This window comes from Mus caroli, chromosome 18 (genome assembly GCF_900094665.2).
Source record: "Mus caroli chromosome 18, CAROLI_EIJ_v1.1, whole genome shotgun sequence".
Lineage (NCBI taxonomy): Eukaryota > Metazoa > Chordata > Mammalia > Rodentia > Muridae > Mus > Mus caroli.
This window is the reverse complement of record NC_034587.1, coordinates 41,841,405-41,863,107: the sequence shown is the minus strand read 5'-3', so window position 1 is coordinate 41,863,107 and position 21,703 is coordinate 41,841,405. Positions and strand designations below refer to the sequence as shown.

Here is a 21,703-nt window from a genome sequence, read left to right as displayed (position 1 = left end):
AGGGACTATAGAAATGGCTGAGGCCAAAACCACTTCCTGATTTTCCTGAGGACCATAATCTGGTTCCCACATCCTCACTTGGGTACCTCACAACTGCCTGTAACTCCAAATTTAATATCTTCCTCTGGACTCCACAGACACCTCCACACACATGATACAGAGACACATAAGTAAAAAGTTTAAAAAGAGAAAGTTTAACAATTACATTTTCAGTAACCATCCTCTTCATATGCTTTAGCACAATCTACACTGACTCAATTGTGTTATGCTACACAAAACAAAGTTGCCATATTCAAGCATATAAGTTTTTCTTAAACAGCAAGAACTCTAGCTGATGTACCTTAGTATGCTATTATAAAATAAATAAATATCAATAAAGGGTCATTAACTGCTCCCAGTGAATTAATAATAACAAATTTTAAAATTCTCTCAAAAATGATAGGACTGATGGATATCAGGTTTCTCAAGTATCATTTTCATCAAAGATATGGGAAAGTGGTACCTGGCATACAGCAAGTACTTCATGTTTGCTAGGTGGAAAATTACTAGCATTTGAAGACAAGGTACTCTTCTTTCCAATATTCAAAAAGTTTAAATATGGTATAAATCTCTACTTTCAAATAGTGAATTGTCAACCAATTTTATGCTAAAGTATTTTAAAGGTTTTATACTAAATACTTGGCATTTTGCCATTGAAAGAGGGTTACTGACATGTGTATGGTTATTCTTCAAGGTAATTGAAATGCATTGATATCTCAGAAAATATTATTAGTTACAGATACCTTAGTTGCCACACCCACTCCAGTAGTGATAGGCCCAAAAGCTTGGATGCAGTCCTGAGGTGAAAAGTTCATGGAAACTTCGTCTCCTGGAACCGTGGCATCCTGTAAAACAAATGCTCCAAATCTGTCCTTGCTTTAGTCAGTGAACGGATCTGTGTGCTCTCCTTTAATATTGTTTTATTATAAGTGCCTCCAAGGATTGATTTTGACATATAGATTAGCCTTCACCAGTGTTCCAATATCCTAGGAAATTGTTGAGCCAATCTTGGGCTTATCTTTGTAAGAATGTTACTCATTCAGATGAAAATGCCTCCAGTGTTGATAGACAGTGATAGAAATCAGGCATTACATTCTACTAGAATAGAGCTTGTAATCTCAGGGCTGGTCTACATTGCATACTTAGAACAACAGCAGAGTCACTTCCACACACAGGAATTTACAATGGCCTAGGGGGGAATTATAAAATAGACTAGAATTGGAACTATGGCAAGGGCATGAAGCCCTTGTCCCTGGCTTATAAGATTAAGCTGACCTTAGGTAGGGCTGCTTTTTTATTTTTTTGAATATTTTTATTTTATTTTATTAGATATTTTTTTATTTACATTTCAAATGCTATCCTGGAAGTTCCCTACACCCTCCACCACCCCCCCCGCCCTGTTCCCCTCCCCACCCACTCCCACTTGTTGGCCCTGGCTTTCCCCTGTCCTGGGGCATATAAAGACTGCAAGACCTGGGGGCCTCTCTTCCCAATGATGGCAAACTAGGCCATCTTCTGCTACATATGCAGCTAGAGACATGAGCTCTGGGGGTACTGATTAGTTCATATTGTTGTTCCACCTATCGGGTTGCAGACCCCTTCAGCTCCTTGGGTGCTTTCTCTAGCTTCTCCATTGGGGGCCCTGTGTTCCATCCAATAGGTGACTGTGAGCATCCACTTCTGTATTTGCCAGGCACTGGCATAGCCTCACAGGGTCTCAGAGAGACAGCTATATCAGGATCCTTTCAGCAAAATCTTGCTGGCATGTGCAATAGTGTCTGTGTTTGATGGACCCCCAGGTAGGGTACTCTCTGGATAGTCCATCCTTTCGTCTTAACTCCAAACTTTGTCTGTGTAACTCCTTTCATGGGTATTTTGTTCCCTATACTAAGGAGGAATGAAGTATGTTGGTCTTCGTTCTTCTTGATTTTGTTTTGCAAATTGTATCTTGAGTATTCTAAGTTTCTGGGCTAATATCCACTTACCAGTGAGTGCATATCTAGTGACTTCTTTTGTGATTGGGTTACCTCACTCAGGATGATATCCAGATACATCCATTTGCCCAAGAATTTCATAAATTCATGGTTTTTTTATAGCTGTGTAAATGTACCACACTTTCTGTATCCATTCCTCTGTTGAGGGACATCTGGGTTCTTTTTAGCTTCTGACTATAATAAATAAGGCTGCTATGAACATAGTGGAGCATGTGTCCTTATTACCAGTTGGAACATCTTCTGGGTATATGCCCAGGAGAGGTATTGCTGGATCATCCAGTAGTATTATGTCCAATTTTCTGAGGAACCGCCAGACTGACTTCCAGAGTGGTTGTACAAGCTTGCAATCCCACCAGCAATAGAGGAGTGTTCCTCTTTCTCCACATCCTTGCCAGCATCTCCTGTGACCTAAATTTTTGATCTTAGCCATTCTGACTGGTGTGAGATGGAATTTCAAGGTTGTTTTGCTTTGCATTTGGTAGGGCTGCTTTTGATTCCAGTAGTTAACACTAATTTTTATCCCAGTTGGTTCCTGTTAGCTTTTATGTATGCATTCCTCTGTTTTGTTGTAAAAATTGTTTTGCATCAGATAACTTCAATGTACCTTAGATGACTTTAACTTCCTTGTCTCCTTCTGATATAAGCCTGATGCTCGCTTTGAGAAATTAGCTTCAGATACAACACTCCCTTGTGTTTGCATCTGTTACTTTTTAGCCAACTCTCTGCCCATTTGTACCAGGACCCTGATTCTCCTGCGGATTGAGGTCTTATATCAGAAAAGTATCTAATGCAAGTTTCAAACAAACAAACAAACAAAAAACCCATAATGACTGTAATTATAAGGAATTCAAAGTGTTGCTACATGGGAGGGTGAAAGGATATGGTGCACAAGATCTGAATAACTTCATAGTATTTCATTTGATAAGTATATTTAAAATTCATTTATTCAACAGTATTTTTATTATATTCAAATTATATCCACTCTACCAACAAACCCATCATTTATTTACAAGGCTAGATATTACAAAACAAGGAACATTTAAACAAATTTTATTTCTTTAAAAGTTCTTCCAAATTTAGAATTCTGAAAACCTCTACATATATACCTTTAAAAAGTATACATTATCAGGAAAATTGTAAGTTTCAAAAGAAATGTAATACACATAAATGAAGCATAATTCACTCTGGATCAGCTTCAAAGTGTATGAATGAGTGTGTGAGTGTGTGTATACATATATGCATTCATATATCATATATATATATGTGTGTGTGTGTATGTGTATATATATATGTATATATACACATATATACATATATATATATCACAATTTCTAATACAGGCAAAAGTTATAGCTGATATCTTTAAACAATGCATTAATACATTTTCACAGAGAAAGAAGAGTTCTCAAGACTTCATGCCAATCCATGATTTTCTACATCTTTGCCCTCAAATACTGAACCAGACATTTGTTTTCTTTTCATCTTTAAATTAAATTAATTTTCAAATGCTATGAAAAGTACTATCAAGCCTGCTCAATTTAGAGCTCAGTAGCAAAGATATGTCTGATGTTTTGTCCTGCACTTCTACTTTATCTTCAAAGAGTCTCAAAGAAAACCTGTAAGCAATGGTGGTAAAAGCATAAAAGAAAGTAACTCTGTGATGGTAAAGAGACATGAGACTTAGCATTAACACAGACTTAGAAAAATTAATGCCCCATTTACATACAATAGGTGAGAGAAAAAGATTAAAAAATAATGGAAAAAGACATGAAGAATTATGGGTTGTGTGAGCTTTAGTTTCAAAGATATACAGCAACCAAACTATCAATAACCGCTGAGCATTTTTTAAAACTTGTATTAATTTCCATAAATTTTTGTTATTTTAAATTGAGTTCTTGTAGCAAAACAAAGAGGTCATAATAGTAATAGTTATGTGAAGGTTGCTTCATGGGAAGCAAAAAAAGAATGGGTATATTTTACATAAGGTTAAGAGAGACAGGACTAGGAATGAAATTAAGCACTGATCTCATCAAAAGTCGAGAGAAATTATCTTTCTTGAGATTTTTATCTCATTCTGTAATCAGAGAAAAATAGCACTTCTGTTTTTTACTATATTTCAGGCTAAAAATAACAATGAATAGCCCTTATGTATACAAGTTCTGTAAGAGATAATTTAAATTTTTAGTGTGTTGGTTGTTTTTTTAATGATAAACCTAAGAGCCGACTCTTCTAGAATGGTTCTTAGATGTACTGATATATTTATGCCTTTCCTGAATTAAAAAGTCAACAGTAGGGCTGGAGAGATGGCTCAGTCATTAAAGGATAGGCTCACAACCAAAAAGCCAACAATAAGAGTTTGGTACCTCAGGCAGAGGTGGTGCAAGCCTTTAATTCCAGCATTCAGGAGGCAGAAATAGGCAGGTATCTGTGCGTTTGAGGTCAGCCCGGTCTTACAGAGCTAGTTCCTGGACAGTTAAGGCTAAACAAAGAAAGAAACCCTGTCTGGAAAGAGCAAAAAAAAAAAAAAAAAAGAATTTGGCATCAACAGTCATTAACTGAATATTTTAAAGAAATGTTTACATTCAAATTAAATTAAATTAAGTGCTGTTGTATCAAATACCAAAATTGCTATTTTGTTCATCTGAAACAGATAATTAACAAACATTATATAATAATTTCCTTAAAACCACTAGAAAAATTTAAATTATCTTTTCCTCTATATGAAGATGATGATTCTGAAGGAATACTCTATGCCTCAAATCCACTCATGGCATACAACACTTCATCAAGGTTTTCAGAAAATCAGTGCATTCTGTAGCTACAACAGGTATAACGCTCTTCCATAGCCAGGAGTTCTGAAAAAGTTAAAAAAAAAAAGTAAACAATCTGAAAGTCATCCTAAAGATAACAAAGACTGGGAGTAGTGCTTAACCCAAATAGTGTATGACCTGAATGTCAATCACAAGTTGTTTTTTCTCCCAATGGAAGACGTTCCCATAACTGGAGCAACTGTTCCCCGACCTGAGGTTCTAGCTCCTAGACAATTCAAAAGAGAAAATAAGCATTAAAAAAAAAAATCTGGGCTGATTTTTTTTTCAATTAGTAAAAATATATGTAGACAAAAAGGCAAAATAAATTTGACCTTTACAAAGTCAGATCTGTTAATATTAAATGGTAATACTATTTCTAATTCTCTGCTTTTATAGAGTTAACATTTAAATGTAGAATTCTACCTTATGTGAAAATACCACACTTTTTATAATGAACTGGCAAAAGATTTCCTTGTAATCTCTGAATTCTGTCTAGATGGAAACAATAAATTTTATTTTAAGTGGAAATTCAACAAGAACACTCAATTTGAACTTCTAAATGTTTGAAACCTAGAATATTAAGATGAGGCTTTCTCCCCAAAATAAAGCATCTTAAGTGACTACCTAATCTTACCTCAGGAATTATTTAACTTTAAATCAAAATTAGTAAATTATCAGAACATGAATAAAAAGAAGGCCACATTTTTTGGTTTGTTTGTTGTTTGTCCTCCTGTGGCATGTATGATACCTCTACAGAGTAAGTACATAGAAAGAACTCAACTCCCCCCCAGGGCAGTTTGAAGTAAGTCACAATGCTTCAAATAAATTATTTGAATGTAATTTTGGTAAAGCTAACTGTGGAATATGCTTCCTTGCATGTAAACTGGGACCAAGAGCTCATGGTACTGTTTGTAAGAATAGATTCCAAGATGCAGCCATCATAGCATTTTGGCACTATCTGTTCACTCTCATGCTACTAATGTAAATGTACAGAGGCAGCATCATTGGTGCAAAGGAGCCTAAAATAAAGCAAGCCACTAAAATATAAAATATTTATATAATGTGCCTAACCAACAAGGAAGCTGACAGTGCTGTCAGTTTGATTTCAAATGACTGCAGGATGGTAATCTGTTTGGTCACATGTGTCATTAGACAACAAAACCCCCTGAAGTGACTTATGAAAGATTTCATATGACAAGAAACAAAATTTAGCAAAATGTTAATATCTAAGACATGTGGAAGCACACGTTTATGTTTTTTATAAACCAAAACCACATTGCTCATATGCATAATGGTATCTACAATCTATATTTATATATTTCCACTTTGAGCAGTAACAACAGCAACAACAAAAACAAAGTTGAAAGAAAAAAATGTAAGATGCCTGTATATACCTGCCCATCTCTGCTTATCTGTACTTTCTTGTTGTCATTCCAAGGATTGAGTAAATGGTGTGCAAACTGAAAGGGAAGGCTTTCTTTGCGTATCCACTCCACTTTAAATACTCCACCTAGTCCAGCTGACCCCCAGTCTTGGCTCTTTTCCCTTCCTATCTCAGAAGACATCCTAGAAAATCCCTGTATAAAAATGAGGGAAAGGATGAAAGAAGACATTAAAATAGCTCTATTTATCTGATAGAGTTAATTATAATTTTTAAATAATTTTAAAGAAATGGTACAATATTAAAATAATGCAAATTTATCAAGAACTATAAGAGCTGCTTTATCAAAATTTGGAAGATAAATCAATTCTAGGCTAATGTAATTTCAAATATTAACAGTTTCTTTGTAATGTATCAACAGTTGTAAGTCAGCATTTATTATATACAAATACAATTAGCAAACCTGTAATTTTATTTATAAATACCACAACTATGAAATAACTTAATAGTATGCAAGTTTAGATATACATAAATTCAAATTAATGTTAAGAAACTGTCTCAGAGATAACATTGGCTCAATGGTTAAGAGGGCTAGCTGCTCTTCCAGCACCCATGTGGTGGCTCATGACCACTTGTAACTCCAGTTCCAGGGGATCTGACTCCCTCCTCTTCTGATATCCCCAGACACTGCATGCACGTGGTGCACAGACTGATGTGCAGGCAAAACACCCATATAATAATAACATAACTTCAATTTTTTTCTAAAAAGAATCACGGTCTTTTTGTTAATAACATTTCCAATCCACATAAACATTTTATAAAGGCAAAGGTTCTTGCATTTAATCTGCTACCAGATGCAAAGTTTCCGTCAGAGGGAAGAACTACTCATCTGGGAACATCCTAGTGAGTCCTATTGCCCCCTTGCAGAAATGTGAAACACACCTCACCACCAATCCCACTACAGGCAATTTTATTGGACCCAAATACAATGGAAAGCTAATCTTTGGTTTTGGTTTTTTCTCTGATCTTGAGAATGTAACCTCAGGCAAAACAAAGCCCATTTTATTGATTCAGGATGGCTCACCTGGAAATGTCCAGATCCTTGAACAGAAAATACCAAGTAAACCATGCTGCTCTCCCAAAACGCTCGATTTAGCTTCCGCTCATTACTAGGGGTTGTAGACCAGATACCCTTCTGTTGAGAAATTTCAAGGTTTCTCAGATTGCTACTCTTCATTATGAAGTAACGAATAGGCATGTTTGGTCTTGGTGAAGGAGATTTTGAGCCCTATGAAAGAATGCATAAGTTCTTGAAAGGTAATTTGACCTTTCGAAGACAACAGGCTCTCATAAATAACATCTTGATAAACAAATGTTACCAAATCCAACAAATGCAAATTAACCCTTTTCATGGCTTAATTAAAAAGCCAAAAAGAAGAACTTCTTTCCGAAGCATCTAAAGTGCTTTGTACCAAGAAAGTAACTTTATTATTAATTCTAATTTACACCTAGAATGAATTTTCATAAAATGTTTTATGAAACTTCCAATTCTGAAAATAAACCCACAATTATTCCAGTTCACTGTTTTAAGACAATTTTAAGATGACAAAATGGAACAGTCTGGAAATCTCTCTGAGTTGTAGAGACTAAAGCTTAGACACCATCGTGACTATAATGGGTACAACAATGCAAAAAGAGTTGCACAAAGAGTTCCAAAGAAACTGCAGAAGAATCCCCAAAACTGAGTGGCTAGGCACAGACCTAATCAATAGTTCAGACAAAATGTGCTGAGAAGGCCAAGACTAGAAGGAAAACAGCAAGCTAAGTATCTCCCACATCTCACAAGTGGCTGGGAATACTCGGTATGCTCAGCCAGAGCAGATACCTTGTAATACATAGTGCACTTGCCCTTAGGAGAGTCAAGCCCTAGTGCTAAAAAGAAACTAGTAGCAGAATAAAAATTTCTCAGTACCTACTGTAGCACTTTTTTTTTTAATTAAACCTCAAAAGAACTAAACTGACAAGGTAGTTCAACAAGCGAAAAGTGCTTGCCAAGAAAACATGGTAACATAAGTTTGATCCCTGGAGCCCATGATGGAAGAAGAGAACTGACTCCTGAAGGTTGTCTTCTGACTTCCATACAGTTGCCTTGGCATGAGTACACACGTGCACAAGCATGTATGTACATGCACATGAACACATACAAATAAATTTTTTAAAAGTTAAAAAAGTATTAAACTAATTGTTAGTTAACCTAGATAGTAGAAGACAATCTAGCATATTTAAAGGAACACACACACACGAAAATCTAGCAGCCAAATTTATAAGAAATACAAAGAAAATAAAGGATAAGATCTATAACCAGGAAAAAAACAATCAATACAAGCAGACTCACATAGCAGGTTTCGGAGACAGTAGACAAGAATGGTAAAATAGCTATTTTAAATTGTGGGAATCATGTTTTAGAAGATAAAGGAAAACATAAACACCATAAAAGTGTTATTTTAAATAGCAGGTGATATTAAAGATACAAGGGGAACCTTGAGACATAAAATAATAACTGCAAATAATGACATCGCAAAAAATGAATGGTTTACCCTCTCAAAATAAAGATATCATTGACAGAAGAGTGAAGAGAGAATATCTTGTCTCTCTATATATCTGGCACCTGTCAATAATTATCTGATGGTCTATGGCTTAAGTGGGAAATGGATGTGTAACATCCAGGAGGTAGAAAGAATTCTGAGATAGTGCCAGATGCAGGAGATTTTCCCTAGAAGATGTGATGAGACAGATTTACGGTACCTTAGCACAAGTAGCCAGCTACAAGGAAGAATGTAGATTAAAATAAATGTGTTATTTTATGTTATGATCTAAGCAGAGAAGAATATAGCTATATGGCCAAGGTATTTTAAATATATTTTGAGTGTTATTTCTGGGAACATGGGGATGGAAAGAATAGTGACCAAATTTCCACAGAGGAGATACAATAGAATTACCTAAAATTAAGCTAAGAGGGAGAAAGGATTAGAAAGAAAATAAAAAAGAACTCTGAAATACTGAGTAACGTTATATCCACATACACAGATAGAGATACACACAGAGATACCTAGCAAGAGCTCCAGCAAAGGAAGAAAGGGTAGATATGAGAAATAGTGTGAAGAAATAATATTCTTAGGTTTAAAAAAAAACAGATGGAAATTACTGATAAACAAATTGAAAAAAAGAATCATAGGAAGCAATATCAAAATCCAGTTCCTCAAAAACAATGATTAAAAAGAAAATTCTAAACACAGCTAAAGGAAAAAATATATTATATACTAAGAAATGAAAATGACAGTAAACCTCCCATCAATAGTTCCTGTGATCTAAACACTTATCCTTTACACCCACAAATAAAGGCAGTACTCATCCCACATCAAAGTAACTTTTTGGATCAGTCAAAGGCTTTTGTAGAAACCCACAACTGGTCAAAATGCAAAGAATAACTAACTGTAGGAGACCCAGCCCTAAATGGTATATATACAATGCAACCCCTATTGCAGGGTATTTGATCACACAGCGAACTCCAAGACTGTTATTTACTGGGAGAAAAAACTTTTTGGTTATAGCAGAGCTCTCACAACAACAGAGAGAAAAGAGAGGCTACTTGAGATCAGTGCAGAAAGAAAGGAGGCAGTTTTATGAGACAGACAGATTGCAGGAAGAGAACAAGTTAGATATGGGTGAAGATAGAATGAGTCAGAGAATGAGAAAAAACCAGAAGATCAGAACAGATTGCTAGAGTTAGTTTGAGGCCAAGCAGAGTAATTCAGGAGAAATGGAGAAAAGCCAGTTTGAATCAGTAAAGCTTGGAGAGGAGTTTGTGTCATAACAGCTGAGTTGAACCAGCCAGTCAGAGCTCAGAAAGAACTACAGAGGGTGAGCTTATTCACCAGTAAGCCTCCAAGATGACAAATCAGGAGAATAAAAGATACTGTAACAAACCCCTATATGTAAAGCTCAAGGAACATCACTGAAGAAGGGGCAGAAATATTCTAAGAGCAACAGGGAACCAGTAGTCAGAGCTTTGGCTACTTCGTAGGCTCTTTTTTCTTTCACCCTTCTCTACCTCTCCTCTTCCACCCTATCAACTCCGTAATACTAGGTAGGAGAGAAAACAAGGTTAGAGGGGAAAGGGAGCAACTTTCCTGGTGAGTAGGGGTTGAGTTCCTTGGAACAAGTTTGATTTTCTTTGTGAGGATATCTAATTTCTTCTTTTTGTCTCTTCACACACAACTACTTAACAAACCATAACAAACCACAACCAACAGCATCCAACCACCAACTGCCCAACCAGCCCCTTCTATTAAGGTTCTAGCATTTATATAGCCTCTGAAAAGTCCTCAGAATTCCAAACATCACACACTCACGGAAACTATCTTGAACTGGCATAACCATACCCCTGCTAGAGCATTAGACAAATCATAGTCACATGCTGCGAAGGCACTCCATATCCCCACACCTAGGATTAAAACAAAAATATATTCCCATAGTTTAGAAACCATAATTCTTAATACAGACAAGGGTGCCTGTTGCTAGATATTATCTCCCCCTCCCCCTTTGGTTTTTCAAGATAGGGTTTCTCAGTGCAGCCCTGGCTGTCCTGGAGCTCACTCTGTAGACCAGGCTGTCCTTGAACTCAGAAATCTGCCTGCCTCTGCCTCCCAAGTGCTGGGATCAAAGGCGTGCGCCACCACACCCAGCTTTTTTATTTAAAAAAAAAAAGATTTATTTATTACTATACATAAATACACTTTAGCTGACTTCAAATGCACCAGAAGAGGGCATCTTATATACATGATAGAGAATCTAATATACCCATGAAGTCTCAAAAATATGGTTACTTAACCAAGATATGAATAAGGAAAGTACAAACTAACATGACTATGTGAAAGGGGGATAATTTTGAAAGGCCTTGCCTCTAGATAGAGTTCTACAGGCAATCAATAGCTGCTGAATAAAGAAAGATCAGTTTTCACATGGTCAAAGACCCTGATAGGTTATTCAATGCCATGTGGGTCAACTCTATCATAATAGGGTATGTGTATGTAGGTATATATGTATATATGTGTAACAATAATTATAGAAGAAGAGATCATGAATTTGAGAGGAAGTGATGTGGTCATAGGAGTTATAGGAGTGGAGAGTTTGAGAGGTAGAATATATGAAATTCTTAAAAATTAAATTTCAAAATGTCTTTACTAGTAACTTCTACCACAAGCATAAGGAGAAAATAATACCAATTCTGTGGTAAGGGATTTTTGTTGTTAGTGTTTTTCATGAGGGATATTATTCAGTATTCCTTTTTTTTTTTTCTTGTAGAGTTTTAAAACAAGATGTAATGGTTTGAATGAGAATTACCCCCCCTAGGCTCATATATTTGAGTGCCTAGTCACCCATTGGTAGACTGTTTGAGAAGGATTAGCTGTATTAGAAGGTGTGGCCTTGTTGGAGGAAATGTGTCACTGGGGATGGACTCTAAAGTTTAAAAACAACAACAACAAAACCCAGCCATGCCAGGATCTTTGGTTCAGGATAGAATATTCTCAGCTACTATCCCAGTGCCATCACATTCCCCACCAAGACTGTAATGGACTAAATCTTCTGAAATTGTAAGCAAGTTCCCAGTTAAATGGCTTCTTGTTTAAGAGTTGCATTGGTCATGGTGTCTCTTCACAGATCAGTAGACATTCAAATATATGATCCTGTGGGGGTTCATGCTCATTCTAACCACTACATCTTGTTTCGAAACTCTACAAAAGTAACACAAGGAAAAAAAGTACTGAATAGTATTTCTTATAAACAACATTTATAGCAACAATCCCTTACGACAGACACTTTGATTCAATAAAATCAAATCCAGCAATATACAAAAGGCTGGTATATGTGAATTCCTATGGTGGTTGGAATATGAATGGCCCCCATTAGGCTCATGCATTTGAATGCTTAGTCATTAGGAAGTGGTGCCACCTGAAAGAGATTAGAAAGTGTGGTATTGTTGGAGCAGGTGTGGATTTAGTGGAGGAAGTATGTCACACTGAAGGTGGGCTTTGGGGTTTCAAAAGATCAAGCCAGTATCTCTGTCTGCTAGTTGGGGACCTAGATGTAGAACTTCTAGCTACCATGTCTCCCTGCTCGCCACTATGCTCTTCACCATAATGGACGAATCCTTTGAACTGTAAGACATAATTGTTTTCTCATTCAAACCATTACACCTGGTTTCAAACCTCTACAGAAGTAACACAAGAAAAAAAGAGTACTGAATAATACATGATTAACATGAACAACACTGACAACAAAAATCAGTATTACCTTTGTCAACAGAAGTCATAAAGACACAATCACAGCTATTCAGGAGGAAAAGTAACAGGTCAGAAAACAAAGACAAACTGACTGTAAGTCTCACAGTCTACATATTCAAGTCAGTGTATGACTGACAAAAGAAAAATAATTATCAATGAGACTTGGTAGAGTCAAATAAAAAGATAAGATATTTATGATTCAAATATAACAAATTTGCCGAAGTAATTTAAGAGGAGGGTGATCCTTTTGGAAAAATTATGCTAGATTAATTGTATAAATAATAATAAAAACCCTCCCATCCATATCATATGAATTAACTTGAAATAGTATCACATATCTAAATGTAAGAGCTCTAATTGTAAATTTCATGGAAAGAAATTGAATATTTTTGTTATTTTGGATTATCCAAAAATTTCTCAGTACACAAAATACATAAATTGTAAGAAAAAAATGAGAAAAAAGAGTCAATAAAAACTAGAAACAGATGAGCATAACACATGACTTAAACCCCAATACTAGCAGTCTGATCTCTGTGAGATCAAGGACAACCTTGCCCTAACAGCAAGTTGAAGGCCGGCCAGGACTATACAGTGAGACTCTGTCTCAAAACAGAAAAACAATGGTATAAATAGCCGATCTTCAAAAGAAGGTTATAGAAGCAAATTGTAGGTTAGAAAAGAAAAGCTACAAAGCATGCTAAAACAAATATCGCAGATATGTAGAAAGTTCTTACAACTTTAATTTTAAGAAAGATAACCAATAAAGACAGCATAAAATGAACAAAAGTTTGAATAGATAATTCCCCAGGGGCACACACAGAATGGCATGTGAGTACAAGTGATGCTCAATGTTACTACACACCTGGAAAAGGCAGAATGATTAACTGTCAAAGAAAAAGGTGGTCAATATGGAACAAAGAAAATACTTAAAGATTGTTGCAAAAATTGTTACTTAGTTCAGGCATTCTGAAAAGCAGTGGAGGAGTTTCTTATAAAGCTAAGCATGCACTTATTATGCAGCCTACAGCTCCACTCCTAGGTATTCAACCCCAAATTAAAACAAAACAACAACCTCTACATACAAAGGCTGCACTCAAATATTATGGCACCTTTAGTAAAAATGCAATGTAAAATAACTTGAATGCCCACATCAACTGATAACATGGGTAAAAACCAAATAAACAAACAAAAAAACCCTCCAAATTATAGTATGTCCATACAATAAAATACTACTCAGAGAAAAGTGTAATTGTTACATTCAACAGTATAGATGAAAAGCACTGCATTAAGTAAAATAAACTAGACACAGAAGCACGATTCTACTTACAAGATATTTAAGAAAATGAGTAGTGATTACTGGAGTACTGAGGTAATAGAAATGTTGGTATCAACTATGGTATCAATAGAGTTATATAGCATTTCAGTTTAAACTGATAATTTTTTCTATTACCTATATTTACTTGTGTGTGTGTGGAGGGGTATGCTCATGCCAAGTACATTCATGTAAAAATCGAGAGACAACTTGTGGGACTCCACTCTCTCTCTTAGCCATCAGGTTCCAGAAATCAAACTCAAGTCACAAGGATTGGCAGAAAGCCCTTTCACCCACTAAGTCATCTCAATAGCCCATAAACTTTTTTTTTTTTTGAACAGAGTATACCTTAGTAAAACAGTTTAAAATACACCCCCCCACACACACACACACACAAAATAGAACCTAAGAATAAAAAATGCTCTTTCTTCTTATTTAGCAAGTGTTCAGCAGACATTGTTCATCAAAACACAACTAAAGAACTTACAATCATACTCTTGTTCACATATCAGTACCATAAGTAATAAGAAACACATTTGAACATGTGAAATTATTCATATCACAGTTTCCAATTCTAGATCAAAATTTTCTGTCTTTTATATTTTGTGTTATAATTTTTATTTTATGTATTTAAAATAATCATTGAACCACAGAAAACACTTGAAAGAATTATAAAACAAAATTAATATCAAGGTAATATTCTTCTTTTAACTAAAAACTTCTAGTGATATAAAGAAGAAAAAAATAGGCTGCATCATATATGCCATCAATAAATAATCAGTTAGATTAAAATATAGCATTAGTATTTAGAATTCAGGCCAGTTACACAGGTACACTGCTTATAATTCTGTATAACCACATCTGTGAGACATGCTGCAACCCTGCTCCTTACACAGACTGTGGCTGCCCTACCTTCCCTGAGGATGGAGGAGAGGGGCTGGCACAAGGACTTGGGTAACTGCTGCTGTCTGTGGATTTCACAGATGATTGATCTGACCGGTCATCGGTGCTCCGCTTAGGATGTAAAATTCCTCTATCTTTGTACTTCTGAGGTGGATGTAAGGCTGGAGATGGAGATTTCATCAGTACTCTTGAGCAAGAAGAAGCACAGGTCAGTTATATATAAGTTTTTAATACAAAGAGAATGCTATTTACACCCAAAAACCCAATGACATACAATGTATGGAACACTTTTAAAGAAAATTCATTTTTCTATTATTTATCAAAAAGAACAAACACATTAAAAATGGGCTAGGAGTGTTGCTTAGTGATATAGCACTGCCTCAGGCTCTGGGTCTGATCTCCAGCATCAATGAATACATAAACGAAATATAAATTCAGAAATAAGAAAGAGCGGAGGGGTGGACAGTCAGCTCAGTCAGTAAAGTGCTTATTGTATGCAGTGGTTTGAATGGAAAGCATCATTGTTGGCTCTTACATTTGACCACTGGTACCCGGCTGGTAATCCTGTTCAGGAGCAGCTGGGGCCTTACTGGAAAAAGGAAGCCACGGGAGGCATGCTCCAAGGCTTTACTGCCTCACTCCACTACTTGTTCTGTGATGAAATGTGCTCAGCTAATTTCCTGTTCCTGTTTCCACACCTGCCAGGCCTTTCCTCCCTGTTGCCATGTGTTCTCCTACAGGATGGGCAAGCTGCCTTTTGTCAAGTATTTTATCAATATTTTATTAAGCATTTTGTCATGTATCAATATTTTGTCAAGCATTATATCATGACATCATAAAAGAAACTGATACACCATGCAATCATAAGGACCTGAATTCTATCCCTGGTAAAAAGAAAGCTAGGTTCAGCAGCATGCCTATAATCTCAGAACTAGGCTGCCGACTTCAATTTCTGATATTTGCACACGCGTGCGCATGCATGCGTGCACACACATAGACCCCAAACTCACCCTTCCCCCAAACCCCACAGACTATAGGGTATGTTTAAAATCTGAAGTAAATCACATTCTGAAAAATCAGAAATGGTATTGTATAAAACACAACTAAAAATGATACTGTGCGAACACTGGAAGAATACTGGACCAGAGCAGACAGGGATCTATATATTAGAACAACAATAACTGTACAACTCACTAGAATAATCCTGCATATGTCTCTTAGCTTTAAGTTATTTGTGAAATTAAAAGGTTATGTTAATTGTTTTCTTTTTACATTCCAGATTTACATGAAAAAACTACATTTGGTAATTGCTATGGTTTGAATGCTATATAAAAATAATAAGTTGAATTTTGAAAAAAATAAATAGGAGGTTATCTTAGATGAAGTCTAAGATTCTTCTAAAATTCTCCAGGCGTGATGGCATACACCTTTAATCCCAGCACTTGGGAGGCAGAGGCAGGCGGATTTCTGAGTTTGAGGCCAGCCTGGTCTACAAAGTGAGTTCCAGGACAGCCAGGCTATACAGAGAAACCCTGTCTCAGAAAAAAAAAAAAAAAGAAAAGAGAAAGATTCTTCTAAAATTCTATAAATACCATAAATATATCATTCAAGGTTTTTTTTTTTAATTTAAAAAAATGTATAGCGTGTACTCTGTGGTACAATCAGACAATATATTCTGATTTCAGTGTAAGGTTTTTCTAATACCATCTAAAAACACTCTTGCAAAAACAAGGGATATAATCAAACCATGAGAGTTAACTATTAAAGAGAATAAACAGAGTATATGCAAAAATAAGGGACATAATCAAACCATGAGGGCTAACTATTAATTCACAGAGAATCAACAGAATATAAGATTGAATGATGTAACCTGGAAAAAGCCAAGCCCAATATGCTGGGCATCTCACAGTAGCACTGACCTAGTCCCTTCCAAAAAGTAAGAGGAAATGCTCTATATGACAATATGTTAAAAACAAAACCAAAAAACCCTCAACACCCTACCTTCCATAAACCCTGGGCTTAAATAAATCTTCAATTTCTGGCAAGTGGGAAAATTGCAGTTTTGCTAGAATGAAGAAAGCACATTATGTGTCCCCTTCCCTGCTGTCCTCACATGGAGCGGCGTGCAGTGCATCACTGACTAGGCAGTATGCTCTTCAGCAGGAATGCTAGCTGGCAATACTGACAGGAGGTAGTGCTGTAGGGCAACTGCTCTTCTTATTTATTATTGGATATTTTCTTTATTTACACTTAAATGTTTTCCCCTTTCCATGTCTCCCCTTCGGAAGCCCCCTACCCTATCCCCCAACCCCCTGCCTCTATGAAGATGCTCCCCCCACCCACCCACCCACCCACTCCCATCTTCTCGCCCTGGCATTCCTCTACACTGGGGCATCAAACACCCTCAAGCCCAAGAGCCTCTCCTCCCACTGATGTCCAACAGGGCAACTGCTCTTTGAACAGCACTGCGAACTAGGCGTCTAGAAAAATGTCATCTGACATATGTCCACTAAGATGGATCATTTTGGAATTTGCTATCTTCCAAGGAGATCTTGAATTTATGAATTCTGGTTATGCAACATTTTCAGTTTTTTCCTGAAAGACTAGCTTTATTATATCATAAACACCTGCTTAAAATCATTCATATTTCCTTAGTACTTATAAGAAATATCTTTAATAAACTCCATTTTATTGTGATCTTTTACATACACTATGTTATATGTAATTAAGAAATAGTATAAATAGTTCACTGTCCTGGAGAAAATGTACCCATGTAAAAAATATTGCATATTCACCTTTCTCCAGTAGTAGATCCATCCGCAAACTCAGTGTCAGCTGTACTTTTCCTACTATTATTGGATCTCCAAGATGAAGCCAAAGGAAGTTCTTCTGAAGACATGGGTCTTGGCCGCTGGCCAATTCCAGATGGTTGCTGTAAACCTGCAGACTGTTCTTCAGTGCTTAAAACAGCTATAATTGCTCGTATGGTAGCTTCATCGACTTGAGACCAAGGTTTAGATGGCGCTCTCATTCGGCGTAAAAACAAACTATGCCACTTCTGTCTGAGCTGTAGCAATAAACTGGCAGCCTATAATCAATTCAAATACAAGCAAAATGTGTATCACATACGTGAGGAGTTGCTTTACTTTCTTATGGTCTACAACTGTCTCTAATGAACTGTCTTACATTCAATATAATTTTCTATTCATTTCATTCATTCTGTTGCGTAAGTGAAAATTTTAGCCATCATATTCGATGCGAAATGAAACAAAACAGCAAATACTGTTTACAGTAAACGCTGCTGGTGGTATGTGTTAATTCTAAAGAAGCACTAAGTAAGGTGAATAAGGAAAGATGCACCTAGCCTATTCATATCATCTACAGACCATTCAAATGGTGATGGCCAGGAGGCAAACAGATGCACAAAAGGGTCTAACATAGAGACAGACTTGAGAGTTATAAGAGCTGTCAGTTTTAAATTTACAAACAGAAATAAGGTTAGCAGAATTTGGTGTGAATGGGAATGAGATTTCAGTATGCTCACATGATAAATACATGAATAAATAGAGTAATGGTTAAAAGAGTAAACCTACCCAGTGCTGACCACTCACAGCTCTGTTGCCCCCCAAAATGAACAGAGAATGATAATTTAAAAAAAAAAAAGACCTACAATAACAAAAAGGTGTGTCAAGAAAATCTTAAATATGAAGAACAAAACTTTATCTCTTCCAATTCAGTTATGAAAACAGAAAAAGAATGATCTCACATCTTTCTCCAGAAATGTTAAAAATAAGTGGTGCTCTATATTCAATATTCAATATTTTATATATCCATAAACACTAAAATATTACTACTATAGCTTAGATGGCTTTAATGTCTCTAAAAAAAAATCTCACTGAAACAATCCAACAGTACTGGATGATGAGACTTCAGGAATGACAACGACTAGACAGACTTCTGAAAAGATTTGAAAGATGGAGTCTATCTCCTTCGCCCTTCAGCTTTCCATCATGTACAGAAACACCATTCTTCACCATGGAGGACACAGGGCTTAAGGTATCATCTAGTAAAAGGAGTAACTTTCACAAGCACCCCGATCATAGACTGAAGAATATGTTCATTAAAAATTATCCAAATTAAGTAGCACAAATGAAACGAGATAACAGCTACACATAGATACTGGGCCACATCTATGTTGTGTTGCATCCTTTGACAGAAGAAAAACATGATGTAGCAGAGAATACATGAGGGGGTCTATGAAAATTGAAAACCAAGCCATATTAAAGGAGCAATATTGAAGATAAAAATTTTAATATGCTATTTCAATCATATTAACTAAAAAAATTTATGTCCTATTATAAAACACCTTACCTCTGGCTCTAGTTTGAAGTTAAGCCATTCATCAAGCTTCAAAGCAGCCAAATTGGCAGTAGTTCTGTCTTCCATCTCACTGTCACTGCTGTCATTGGGAATACCATCCGCTGTCACAACACACAGGAAAAATGAACCACTTTATCTAATGTTACAAAATGACAAAGAGGAGCAGAACAGGTACTTCTCCTTACAGTCTCAACAGGTCATGTAGAAGTTCATCTAATCAAACAGAATATAAACTTAATCTAATTATATAAAATACAAGCCAACAATATGTCTCAGCACTGAACAAGCCTTGTTTGATGCCCAGAACCCATGGAGGAAGAAGAAACTCCAAAAATATGCCCGATCTTTATGACAGCTAGTTACCAAGAAGTACTACTGAATTTAATACAGGTTACAGATAAATAAAACATACTGAACTTTCTGAAAGAAAACATTAATTAAAATGAAAAAAAAGCTGTTGCATTCAAAGAGGAATACAAGACAACTAAATTTTTAAAACAGGGACAATTTTCAAAGAGTATTTTAGCAATATAAGGGCAGCAAAGCATTACAAGAAGGTCTTTTACTAACATGCTAACTTTATTGGTAAACAAAAATACTAAATGAGGGTACAGTGCTTATATAATTAATAGTTACATTGAGGAAGATATAGAATACACCCAAAGCTTAAAGATTCCAAATTTAAGAGGTATCTTTAAGCACTCTAGAAAATGATACATAAGTACCATTTAATAAGTAGTGCAGATAGAAGAGAAACACTGCCATAAGGGGAGGGAAAATACTGTAACTCAAATCTAACTCACTGAGGAAAATAAATCTTAACAATTAAATTACAGAAAACAAAAGCAATTATCTCTGCAACAGAAGAATTACATTTCTCAGCTCTGAAAGTAAAGAGTATAAAATTAATCAATCTGAATATACAGTAGTCTAAACAACTTAAAGTGTGGTAGAAAAAGATAATAAAGCCATTTTTCCTAGGTTGGCAGGATTAATATGTAAAAATGTCTATACTATAAAAAGCAACCTACAGATTCAATACAATTCTACCAAAATTTCAAAGACCTTCTTCACAAAGCTAAACTAAAAAAATCCTAAAATTAACATGGAAATACATACACACATAAATAAAACAAAACAACCGAAGGTGGATAACAAAGCAGCTTTAAGTAGAAAGAACACAGCTGAAAAATCTCAACGTTACTTAACATTAAACTATACTACCATAGTGATAAAGACAGCATGGTACTCATTCAAACACAGACATTAACTGATGACTAATGGATGCCACAGATGACCCAGAGATAAACACAAACAGCTAACTTTTGGACAAAAGTAACAACAATAACAGCAACAAAGAAACAAACAAAAGCCCATCAAGCCCCACTGGGAAAAAAGAAAACCTTTGTAACAAATAGTACTTACAGACTTGTTATCTATTTGCAGAATGAAATTAGATATGCATCTCTCACTCTGCATAAAAATCAACTTACACTAGATCAAAGACCTTAACTTCAAACAAAAAATACTTAGAATGCTAAAGAAAATCACAGGGAAAACACTTCACAACATATGCCAAATTCCTGAACAAAATCTCCATAGCACAGGAAAAAAGCCTCAGCAACTGACAAATGTGATTAAATAAAGTTTCTGCCCAGCGAAACAAATTATCAAAACTAATAGACAGCCTTCAGAAGGTTAAATTAAATAAATGGAAAAATTAAGCAAAAAACCAAACTCCTGCCAATCAATATTGGCCAATGATCTAAACAAAGTTCTGAAAAGAAGCAACATAAACAGCACTAATTCCTTCCAGCCTACAACTTGGTACAGAGCCAGTGCTCCAGACCGGTCCCCTCCCTGCCGCAGACCCCCAACCACCCCAGCCTGATTCCCAGGAGGTCCATCACAACAGAGCCAACCATTTCTTTTTCAAAACATATTTACCTTCAACACTTTCTTCCTTTTCTCTAAAAGCCTTCTTATCCCTTTAAAATATTTACAATCTGATAGCTCTGAATGTGTACTTCCCACACTTCTGAACTCTAAGAGATACAGACAACAGAATGCCTTCTAAAAATCACTCCACTTAGGGTATCCTAATCATCTTAGCCTTAAACATATCGAAAAAGACCTCTTCTCTTATAATGTACACAGCTTCTGGATTTTTTCCTACACTTCTAGTTTTTCAATTTCAAATAAGTGGTAGCATGGGCTGGCGAGACAGCTCTATGGTTAGGAATGCTCAGTGCACAATCACAACAGCCAGAGTTAGGATCCCAGCACACACAGTAACAACCCAGGTGCTCTGTCCACAAGAGATTCATGGAGCCTTGCTGGCTCCCAGCCTAGCTGAAAAAGTGCAAGCCACATGTTCAAAGAGAGCCTGCCTCAAAGGAACAGGCAGAATGAGTGACAGATGAAGACACCTGATGCTATCTTCTTGACAACTTGCACATTTATCAGATTCTTATACACCCCAACATACAAAGTAAATAAAAATGGGCACCATTATTCAGCAACCTGCTATAACAAATAAC

General features: G+C 36.0%; 1 protein-coding gene across 1 annotated transcript in view; it reads right to left on the bottom strand.

The window, feature by feature from the left end:
• Positions 1-2,945: 2,945 nt before the first annotated feature.
• Ythdc2 (YTH domain containing 2) overlaps positions 2,946-21,703 on the bottom strand; it is a 55,510-nt gene continuing 36,752 nt past the window's right edge. The window contains exons 24-30 of the mRNA XM_021150592.2: positions 19,155-19,264; positions 17,579-17,871; positions 14,793-14,970; positions 7,309-7,512; positions 6,238-6,420; positions 4,982-5,069; positions 2,946-4,888 (exon numbers count right to left, since the gene is read on the bottom strand). Of these exons, the coding sequence (XP_021006251.1) occupies positions 4,989-5,069; positions 6,238-6,420; positions 7,309-7,512; positions 14,793-14,970; positions 17,579-17,871; positions 19,155-19,264 (1,049 nt within the window). The 3' untranslated portion in view covers positions 2,946-4,888; positions 4,982-4,988. The remainder of the gene's footprint in view (positions 4,889-4,981; positions 5,070-6,237; positions 6,421-7,308; positions 7,513-14,792; positions 14,971-17,578; positions 17,872-19,154; positions 19,265-21,703) is intronic.